Source organism: Chinchilla lanigera, unplaced genomic scaffold, assembly GCF_000276665.1.
Source record: "Chinchilla lanigera isolate Chin_1 unplaced genomic scaffold, ChiLan1.0 scaffold00019, whole genome shotgun sequence".
Classification (NCBI taxonomy): Eukaryota; Metazoa; Chordata; class Mammalia; order Rodentia; family Chinchillidae; genus Chinchilla; species Chinchilla lanigera.
The window spans coordinates 12694073-12704266 of NW_004955420.1; the positions used below are offsets into that span (position 1 = coordinate 12694073).

Here is a 10194-nt window from a genome sequence, read left to right on the forward strand (position 1 = left end):
TTTTAATGCCGTTAACTACATGGAGTGTAACCCAATTACCATCTTCTGTTCAGACCACTTAAAGCATACACAATGGAATGGCATGATTATCTACACAGACAGTTTAAATGAGGCAGCGTTTTTAAAGACTGAACGTAAGTTTCACCACGTTTCTTCAAATGTTTTTATTGGGTGTCAAATTCACTTAAGGGATATACAGATATACAGCTAGTCTGGTCAGCTACCAGTATGTTCTGCTGCCCCTTTAGTCTTGCGCCCACGAGCCAGTTCACCTTGTCTCCGTGCTCGATGCTCACCTTGGGCGCCATCTTGCCGTGTTCCTCCCCGTCCGCTGCTGCGGTGTTCCTGCCCCCACCCTGCTTGGCGCTAGCTGCCCTCTTCGTTTTCTTCCTGTGGCTCTGTTTAGCAGGACTCTTCTGGTTTTTCTCAACTCCACAGCTCGCATCCCACAGCATTATCTTCGCGTCATTCCCTCCAGTGAGCAGCAAATACGATTCCGGCAGAAAGCACACCTGGGACACCCCCAGAGCGTGGCCCTTAAATCCCAGTGCTTGTTCACACTTCACTCCTGTCACCCTGAAGACTCGCACCTTACCGTCCTCTGCGCCACAACTGAAAACGTTGCCACATGAAGCCACAGAGACAGAGTGGGCGAGGGCAGGGTTTAAGAGCTGGCCGGGGGACTGAGGGCCTTCCATTTCTTCTGTCTCATCCTCCTGCAGATGTGTGATCCAGAGAGGCCGGGCCTTCTGCAGATTCCACAGTATCACCTGGAAATAAGATGAGGTCACAGTCACACAGAGTTCTAGCCTTTTGCTCAACTACAGTGATTACTTAGCTTCTAATTAAGTCAACAAAGTAGTCTGAAGATGATTAGTAGGATACATCCCTAGCAGGGCTCAAAAACGAAAACAAAAGCACTGCCAGGCACAGTGGCATGTACCAGTAACCCGCGTGCTTGCAAAGCTGAAGCAGGTAGATCACAGCAAGTTTAAAGCCAGCTTGGACTACACAGTTCAAGGCTAGGCTAAACTACATAGTGAATCACCATGTGTATCTAAAATGTACCAAAACAAAACAAAACCAAAACTACTAGGGTGACATAGTGACACCCTATGTCAACAAATAAAAAGAAACAATAACAACACCCCCCCAAAAAAAGCAGATGCCACCACACATGCCAACAGAATGCTACCTAAAGCTAGGCTGCAATCAGAATGCATACAGGAGTACAACTGACAAGATCCTAAATCAGTGGCAAACCTTTTAGAGACAAGGGCCCAAACTGCAACCGATTTATTTATCACAAAGTGCCAACACTGCAATTAAACCTGAATGTGTGGCTGCTGGGGGGTACTCGCGTGACCTGGCTCATGTGCCCAGAGGGGCTTTGTGTGCCCACTGTGGCTGTGTGCCATAGGTTCGCCGCCACTGTCCTACGTGACGAGTAGACCCTATTAATGTATCAGGTCAAGCAGCTGTCTCTTTCTCTAAGTGTTTCTATCCTCATCATTTCAGGTAAAACTGGAGGTTATGGCAAGTGCACTGACATGTGCTTGTAGCTCCAGCGGCTTGGGAGGCTGAGGGAGGAGGCTTGTTTGAACCCAGGAGCTTGGGGTCAGAGTCTGGGCAACACAGAACTGACTCTTTAAGACAAAAGGTTATGAAACTGTTACTTTTAGTCTACGCTGGTTATAAGTAAAAGGTCTTAACTAAGTAAAGTAAATCTCTGGTATCACTGAAATTATTTGGAATCCTTTCTTTTTTTTTTTCTTTTTGAGAAGGGTCTCACTATGCAGTTCAGGCTGGCCTTGAGCTCACTTTGTAGCCCAGGCTGGTCTCAAACTTGAAATGATCCTCCTGACTCAGCCTCCTAACTGCTGGGATTACAGGTGTGCCCCACCACGCCCAGCCTCCCCTCCCTCCCCTCCCCTCCCTCTTCCCTTCCCCACCCCAATTTACCCATCCTAGGGGCTTAAGCTGTCAGTCTCTGTCCCTCCAGGTAGGCTCTCCTAGCCATCCCAGACTACGTCTCTGTCTTGTATCCAGTTCCTAACGTGAACTGACACACGTTATTGGCTTTTCCGCTTCTTGAGATTTAATTTACCTTTGCTAATGCCCAGCACAACCCTGGAAAGAGCAGAACTCCCAAGCGTGTCTGCAGATTAACGGGACATCTCAGTGTTACAGCTGGCTTTTATTACCACCAATGCTGCTAATGATACAGGAAACCGACATTCCAGAACCTGCTGGCTCACTGCACTGCCAGGAGCCCCCAGTTCCTTCACCTGTGACTCTTAGACTACCAGGATTGGGTCTCTTGTCCTCCTAAAACATCCAAACACAAACTGCACCAAAATGTTTTCAGCAGCTGCAACAGTTTTGTGTTTTAAATCCTCGAAATGTGTTAAGGTGGGCAACTCATTCAGGACCCCTCCTGTCTTTCAGGAGCTAGTCCTCTCCCCCACAAAATTTTCCTACTCTTAACCCCCGTTGTTCTTTAGAATTCATTCTGTGCCTTTGGGGATCTTGGCATATTTGACATCCAGCAGGCTAGGAGTTTATTTTCACTCTATATCATTTTGGGTGTTCCACCAAGATCACTGTTAGAAGAGTTTGCTTTTGTCTCATGGATTCTGACTCATTGAGGTAATCAGAAATCGTCATTCTTGTCTGCCAGTTGCTTATGTCTTGGCCTTTTAGACTTGTCTTTTTTTTTTTTAGAGACAGGGTCTCACTATGTAGTTTAGACTGTTCCTGAACTCACTATGTAGCTGAGGTTGGCCCTGAGCTTGAGGCATTCCTCCTGCCTCAGCCTCTCAAGTGCTAAGATTACAGGCATGTGCTATCATGTCCCACCACTTACGTTTGTCTTTTTAATGCGTTTTTTGTCAAATGATGGTAAATTTAAATTGTTTTCAAAATGTGAATTTGTAAAATGCTATAAAATGTTTTTTAAAAACTTTTTTCTAGTTTATGAAATGTAAATGTCTTTATAAATTCAGGACCCCTCAGCCATTATCAGCAGTATGGCTGCCGACCTTAAATCTGGAAGGACAGGATTCACTGATACTCTGGCCTGATCCCCTCTCCATGCTCACAGTCACTATTCTGCCTCAGTTTCCTCTCTGCTCTAACCTTCCACTGCTGAGGAAGGAATCTTAGCTCTTGAGACTTCTCAGTCTTGACTTTCTAGGCTGACAGTGAGGACTCCTGGGCAAACTGTCTCAGGAACTCACTGTGAGCATGAGAAGACTTTCTGTTCTCTGATCTCGTCTCGGATTCTTTTGTCACTCTGTACTTTGTCCCCTTTTATTCGAAGCATGTTTCTTCTAAAGATCACAGAGTAAAAGACTCTGAAAAGGTTTTAGTTCCAATCTGTCTCAATCTTTCCCTCCTATTTAACAACTAAGAATTTTCAAACTGAGCCCATAGAAAATGAGCACTTGTTAATGCTGAAGACAGGAAGTCATCTTAGACAAGCAACAAATACCCTGTCTCTGAGTAAGATGAGACATCGGGATTTTGCCCATCTAGGACAACACACATGAAGGCAATCCCCCCGCAACTCCTGTGTTCTATGCACTCTTTCTGAGTCTGGGAAATCAAAACCTGAGACCCAGTGCAAAGGACCAACTTCTGGGTGACACCAGGAGGAGCTATTTCCTAAGCATTATACTTCAGGGAACAGGACATATTCAGTTCAGAATTCTCATACTACCCTTTATCCCACCCCCTCCCACTCTCAAGGCCCGGGCCTCCTGGCCCTCCCCCGCCTAAGCCTGGTGGTCATCGTTTATGTATGTAGTATGAAGTAGTATGAAGTACTTTTGCTAACTTGTAAGCTGTGGCTGCCAGACAATGAGTACAGGTTTTAACTTGCGGGTTCCATAAGTACATTACAGACATAGTGCCGTAGAAACTGAACAGTGGGTTCTGAATAAAGTGTAACCTTGTCTTACTGCTAAGGGAGACTGCCTAGGTGACTAGGCAGATAACACACATCTCACTGACTTCTTTGCTTTAGGGCCCAGGGGAAGATTTTTCTAAGCCATTACTTGCCTCTATCCATATCTAGAGGTGACCTCTTTTGCAGCCTGGGAGGTGCTCCAACCACTTCCAACCTGCGCCCCCTCCCCCAAAGACTTGGAAAGCAGCTCTTCGGGTCTCTTGATCATGGTTTGATTTTGCTAGCAATGCTTCCTTCTTTAGACATGGCTGTTACAGTGGGAATCAGATGTAGCTTATACCTGTTTTTGGAAATACACTTTGGAGTTAGGAATTTGAGTTTCTAGAGAAGGCAGGGGCGTGCGTCAGTAATGGATAGTCCAGCCCGACCCATCTTCTGGGCACTCTCCAGATAGCAGCCACCTACTCTGAAGCAGGTCACCTTGGGGAAGCCTTGAGGGCACATAAAAACCAAGCAGGAATGAAAAGGGACACCTAGTTTTCCCCTGTTGTTTTTGGGAAACTCAACATCAAATTCTTTTATTCCTTTGTCTTTTTGAGACAGAGTCTCACTATGCAGTTCAGGCTGGCCTCAAACTTCCAACAATCCTTCTGCCTCAGCTGCCTGAGTGCTGGGATTACAGGTGTGTGTCACCACGCCCAGATCTTTTATTCCTTTGGACTATCTTCTTAAGCACTAGAATTTGTTCGACACTGATGTATTGAGAAAGAAAAGTTTAATATTCTTCTGCACCCGTACATGGCCTGCCTACACCCTACAGATGAAGTAGAATGCAGAGGGAGGATTGATCGTGATACTATTTTATACACACAGTTGTACTATAAGAGAGAGGGAAAATGGCCAGAATTACCTTATGGTCAGACTTTATTTGCATTAAAAGACAGTCCTCTTTTTTTTTGTACCAGGATTCAAACTCAGGACCTTGTACTTGCCAGGCAGGCGCTGTACCGCTGAGCTATATTCCCAGCCCAGCCCTCATTTTTTTGGACAAGTGCTCTCCCATGACTTGATCTTTTAAAAATTTTCCCAAGTCACAATCCTGCAATATGTACACAATATACTGTTCACTGATGATTTTCTTTTCAGTAGAGAAGCAGATGCCTCATTAAAAGATGTCACCTCACTGGCTAACTTCCAACAGATTCTTCAACAGCAAACAGAAACAGGTACTGAGGGATAACCATGGCCTCAGTCCCCAGCAGACTGCCTATCTCTTGTCATTATTTCTCTCCAGAACATCTTGCCAGGCCCAATAGGCTAAGTCAAAGATATGCTGAGGTTCTGAACAAGGAAAGCCTGTAGCCCAGGGGGCATAGGATCATGAGGAAGCGGGCCCAGGTGCATGGTAAGAGTGGATTAACCGGCTCTGGCCATTTCCTTGTACCTTCAGTTTACCTCCTGTTTGCCACTGCTGGCACTAGTTAAGTCTAGGAGGTGCCTTAGATTGGGCACAGAGCAGGAGGGAGACAGGGATGCCTTCTTTCCTTTTTTTTTTTCTTCTGTCATCTTTTTGAGACAGGGTCTCACTATGCAGGTCAGGCTGGCCTTGAGCTTACTTTGTAGCCCAGGCTGGTCTCGAATTCACAATGATCCTCCTGCATCAGCCTCCCTAATGCTGGGATTACAGGCATGTGCCAGCCTCGTTTCTTTTTTCTTTTCTTTCTTTCCTTCCTTCCTTCCTTCCCTCCCTCCCTCCCTCCTTCTCTTTTCTTTCTCTCTCTCTCTTCCTTTCTTTTTGAGACAGGGCCTCACTATGCAGTTCAGGCTGGCCTTGAGCTCACTTTGTAGCCCAGGCTGGCCTCAAACTTAATATGATCCTCCTGCCTCAGCCTCCTGAGTACTGGGATTACAGGTGTGCGCAACCATGCCTGGCCTCCTGTTTCTTTTCAAAATGGGAAGAAGCTGTCATAGGCAGACCTCTGCAGCAGGGCAGACTGGAGCCTTGGCTGGCCTTCTTCCCCTACTGTCTGGAATTCATACTTAGCTCCAAAGAGTGCCACGTAGTCTCTTTCTACACCCAAATATGGCCTGCGTACCACCCTGGGAATAGTTAAACTTTACTTTAACAGTCTGCCCCTTTAGAGGGAATAGTTACTTGTGGCTATCAAAACAGCTGTTTAGCTGGGGATATAGCTCAGTGGCACAGCGCCTGCCTGGCAAGCTCAAGGTCCAGAGTTTGATTTCCAGCACCAAAAAAACCAAACAAACAACCCCCCTCCAGCAGTTTGGGCTATCAGCTGTGGCTATCAAAGGAACAACAAGGAGCCTGTATAGCTGGGCATTTCAATCAGAGAAAACCATCAACCTAGGGCCCATCTTAAAAACTGCTTTTCCTTTCACAGATGTAAAATGCTTTTATTCCTTCTGATTCTTACTAGGAGAGATCTCTGTTAATTGACCTATAAAAGGTTCTGATTACTTATACTTGCAACCTAAAAACTAAAAAGGTTATTGTAATTTGACTTGGCCAAATACGTCTGATTGCACTCTGGTTTATAAACAATTGTCTTATGTGTGCTTGTCTGTCCAATCTATAACTGGTTACAATACCTACAGCTATTTTATTTCAGCTCAACTATTTTTATCTTTTTGATTTTTTTGAGATTTCCATGGGAAACAGTTTACACAGGTTAAAATATTTGTGTCTACAATTAAAGTTGGCTTATAGATAAAGTAAGTGTCATTAAAGTTAAGGACATGCTTCCACTCAGGTTGCCCACCAATCAAACTGCTGTCGAGACTGGTTTTACAAATGCAATGCCTATTGTCATCTGTGAACAATAACTGGGAGTTTTTCACTGGTCAAAAATAATGTGTTGTTATCATCTGATTCTTATCAGTCATCTGAAAAATTTGTTCAGGTAACTAAATGGGAACTCCTTAGACTTAAAGAAACTGCTAGACAAGACTCTCTTTGGTGAATAAAGGAGCAGCTGCCTGGCAACATTTTATTCCAGTCCATATTCACTAACAGGACTCCAATAACTTTCATAGCCTTATGGGAGACACATTCCAATGAATATTGCTAAATATGTTACTATAATATGTTTACTTTGGTTATCATTAAAGGGTTAAGTTCTCTGTGAATAAAACTAAGGCTTTTTTTTTTTTTTTTGTCTTTTTGAGACAGGGTCTCACTATGCAGTTCAGGCTGGCCTTGAGCTCACTTTCTAGCCCAGGCTGCCCTTGAACTCTCAACGATCCACCTGCCTCAGCCTCCCGAGTGCTGAGATTACAGGCATGGGCCACCACACCCAGCTTAAAGTTTTCTTATAGATGTTTTTGGTACAAAACTAAATTAAGAGACAAAGGTTTTTATATAGCTGTGACATTCATTATTGCTCACTTCATGGTCTACTAAATGTATTTATGCCTTTCAGGTGTACAGGTTTTCAAATATGTAAAACTAGGGTTGCTTATGGTGGTAAGCTTTTTTTCTTTTAGATATAGGTATTTGCCTTTCTCTTGTGCTCAAGCTCCTTGTGATAAGAGGTACATGTCAAACCAGCATGAGACTACCAAATGATAGTTTTTTTAAAAAAAGCTTCTGTGATGTGTATGTTATGTATGTGTCACTACACTTAAAAGATGCTCAGGCACTGAGCAGTCCAGACAATGTTACACACTTCTTTGATGACATCCTATTAAAGGGTAACAGGCCAGGCATGGTGGTGCATGCCTGTAATCCCAGCAATCAGGGAGGCTGAGGCAGGAGGATTTCTGTGAGTCTGAGGCCAGCCGGGGCTACATAGTGAGTTCAAGGCTAGACTGGACTACACAGTGAGATCCCGTCTCAAAACAAAAGAAAACACAAAACGAAACAGTAACAAATAGGAATTCAACTTCTAAAACAACCATAATTGAGGCTGCCAAACTCTAAGTGATCACGCAGATGAAATTAACAACCAATGTGCCATACTCCTTTTACTGGGGTCCACTAGATCGACCTTGTGAAGGGAGTCCATGACTGCTAAACTGCAACGTGACTTCTAGCCAAGGCCCCTTAGATTAGCTCTCTGGAAAAGGCCCCTGACTGTGGTCTCCCCTACACTGACCCTTCTCAGCTCAAAGCAGCTAGATGGAAACTACGCCCCTCTCCCCTAACCACAGTTAGGGGATACTTCCTCGGAGGGGAACATTATAGACAGCTAAGGTAGGTAGATACATTATAGACAGCCAGACAGGGCTAGGCCCTTGAGGGAGTCAGTGCAGAAGATGAGAACACATCGGAACTGTGGCTGGAGGCGTATCTGAATAAGATTAAAGTCTTATCCAGCCAGACTTACATACCTCCATAAGTGGTACATGGAAGCTTAAGATTATTGGTTCCATGCAGTTGAGATTTCCTTTATAAATAAACTTACCTCATTAGGGGTGGGCCATCCTCTCCTACCAAGATTAAGACCACTAAAACTGAAGACAAGACTTGGTCATTATCGACCAAGGTTGATGATATCATCCATATGCCCTTTCTGCCGGGCATGGTGGCGCATGCCTGTAATCCCAGCGCTCAGGAGGCTGAGGGAGGAGGATCGTTGCAAGTTTGAGACCAGCCTGGGCTACAAAGTGAGCTCAAGTCCAGCCTGAACTGTATAGTGAGACCCTGTGTCAAAAAAGACAAAAAAATAAAAAAATAAAAAAACCTCCATATGCCCTCTTTCTACTACTGGATCAGTCTCAGCCAAATGGCTACACTTACTGATTATAGTTTTGACCCATGCTGTATCTACCTCATGGTTTTGCTCTATAAAACTTTCTCAGAGAAGTGGGCTTGTTGGCAACCTACGTGGGACACACCCTGTCTCTCAGGAGGTAATCCTACTGCACAATAAATTTTCCTACTTTTAAAAAAAATGTGTTAAGTCATCCCAGATTCTACCAACTCTGGAGTTATTTTCAAGTACTGAGGATGCTAGATTGCTCCTACATTCCCTTTAGGAGTCTTTTTCTCTCTGGGTGCTGGGAATGAAACCCTGGGCTTGGCACATGCTAGGCAAGTCCTCTGCCACTGAGGGCTATCCTCAGTCCACTCTTCATGCTTCATTATCTGGAACCATCGAAGTCTCCATGGTGTTTCACACTTAATTTCTCAAGCAGTTAACAACCTGAGCAGGGGAGCCAGAGACACTGAAGGAAAAGAAAGCAGACAGCTAGCAGATGTTCAGAAGTGACTGCAAACACATCAAAGTGACTCTTCTGAAAAATTATTCTCTTACAAGCCAGGCATGTTGGTGCATGCCTGTAATCCCAGCACTCAGGAGGCTGAGGCAGGAGGATAGCCGTGAGTTCAAGGACAGACTGGACTACATAGTGCATTCAAAGGTAGCCTGAACTACATAGTGAGACCCTGTCTCAACAAAAACCAAAAAAAATTATTTCCTCACAAAAAAATTTCTTTCTCCAAAGAAACTCCATTTTCAGTCTTCTGACCGGCGACTCATTCCCAACCTCGTCGTTCCCCGGACGGAGGACTTCCTGCGCACAGGGAGCCTCGGGCGGGGAGCGCCAGTCTTCCGGCTGGCTAGCTTCCTGCCTGGCGGCTCCCTGAGGGTGGGCCCCTAGCGCACGGGGAGCCTCGGGTGGGGAGCGCCGGTCTTTGGACCCAAGACTCACTCCCGGCCTCGGGGTTTCCCGGAAGGAGGGCTTCCGGCACACAGGGAGCTGTGGGTGGGGAGTGCCAGCCTTCTGGCTGGCTAGCTTCCTGCCTGCTGGCTCCCGGAGGGTGGGCCCCCAGCACACGGGGAGCCTCGGGCGGAGAGCGCCGGTCTTTGGACCGGCAAGTCACTCCTGGACTCGTCGTTCCCCAGAAGGAGGGCTTCTGGTGCACAGGGAGCTGCGGGTGGGGAGCGCCAGCCTTCTGCTGGCTAGCTTCCTGCCTGGTGGCTCCCAGAGGGTGGGCCCCCAGCGCACAGGGAGCCTCGGGCATGGAGCGCCGGTCTTTGGACTGGCGACTCACTCCCGGCCTTGTCGTTCCCCGGAAGGAGGGCTTCCAGCACACAAGGAGCTGCGGGTGGGGAGCGCCAGCCTTCTGGCTGGCTAGCTTCCTGCCTGGTGGCTCCCAGAGGGTGGGCCCCCAGCGCATGGGGAGCCATGCAGCGGCGAGCGCTATTGCACGCCGGCCCTTAGGCTGGCCACCGCCGCTCAATTGAGATCTATCATGACACAGAGAAACAGTGACACAATTGGCCCGCCATGCACCGACAGCAGTTGCCCACCCACGGATG

At 46.4% G+C, this 10194-nt stretch overlaps 1 protein-coding gene across 4 annotated transcripts in view; it reads right to left on the reverse strand.

The window, feature by feature from the left end:
• Positions 1 to 135: 135 nt before the first annotated feature.
• Wdr53 (WD repeat domain 53) overlaps positions 136 to 10194 on the reverse strand; it is a 20406-nt gene continuing 10347 nt past the window's right edge. For all 4 annotated transcript variants that reach the window (XM_005383136.2, XM_005383137.2, XM_005383138.2 and 1 more), the window contains exon 3: positions 136 to 770. In XM_005383136.2, coding sequence (XP_005383193.1) covers positions 165 to 770 — 606 coding nt within the window. In that variant the 3' untranslated portion in view covers positions 136 to 164. The remainder of the gene's footprint in view (positions 771 to 10194) is intronic.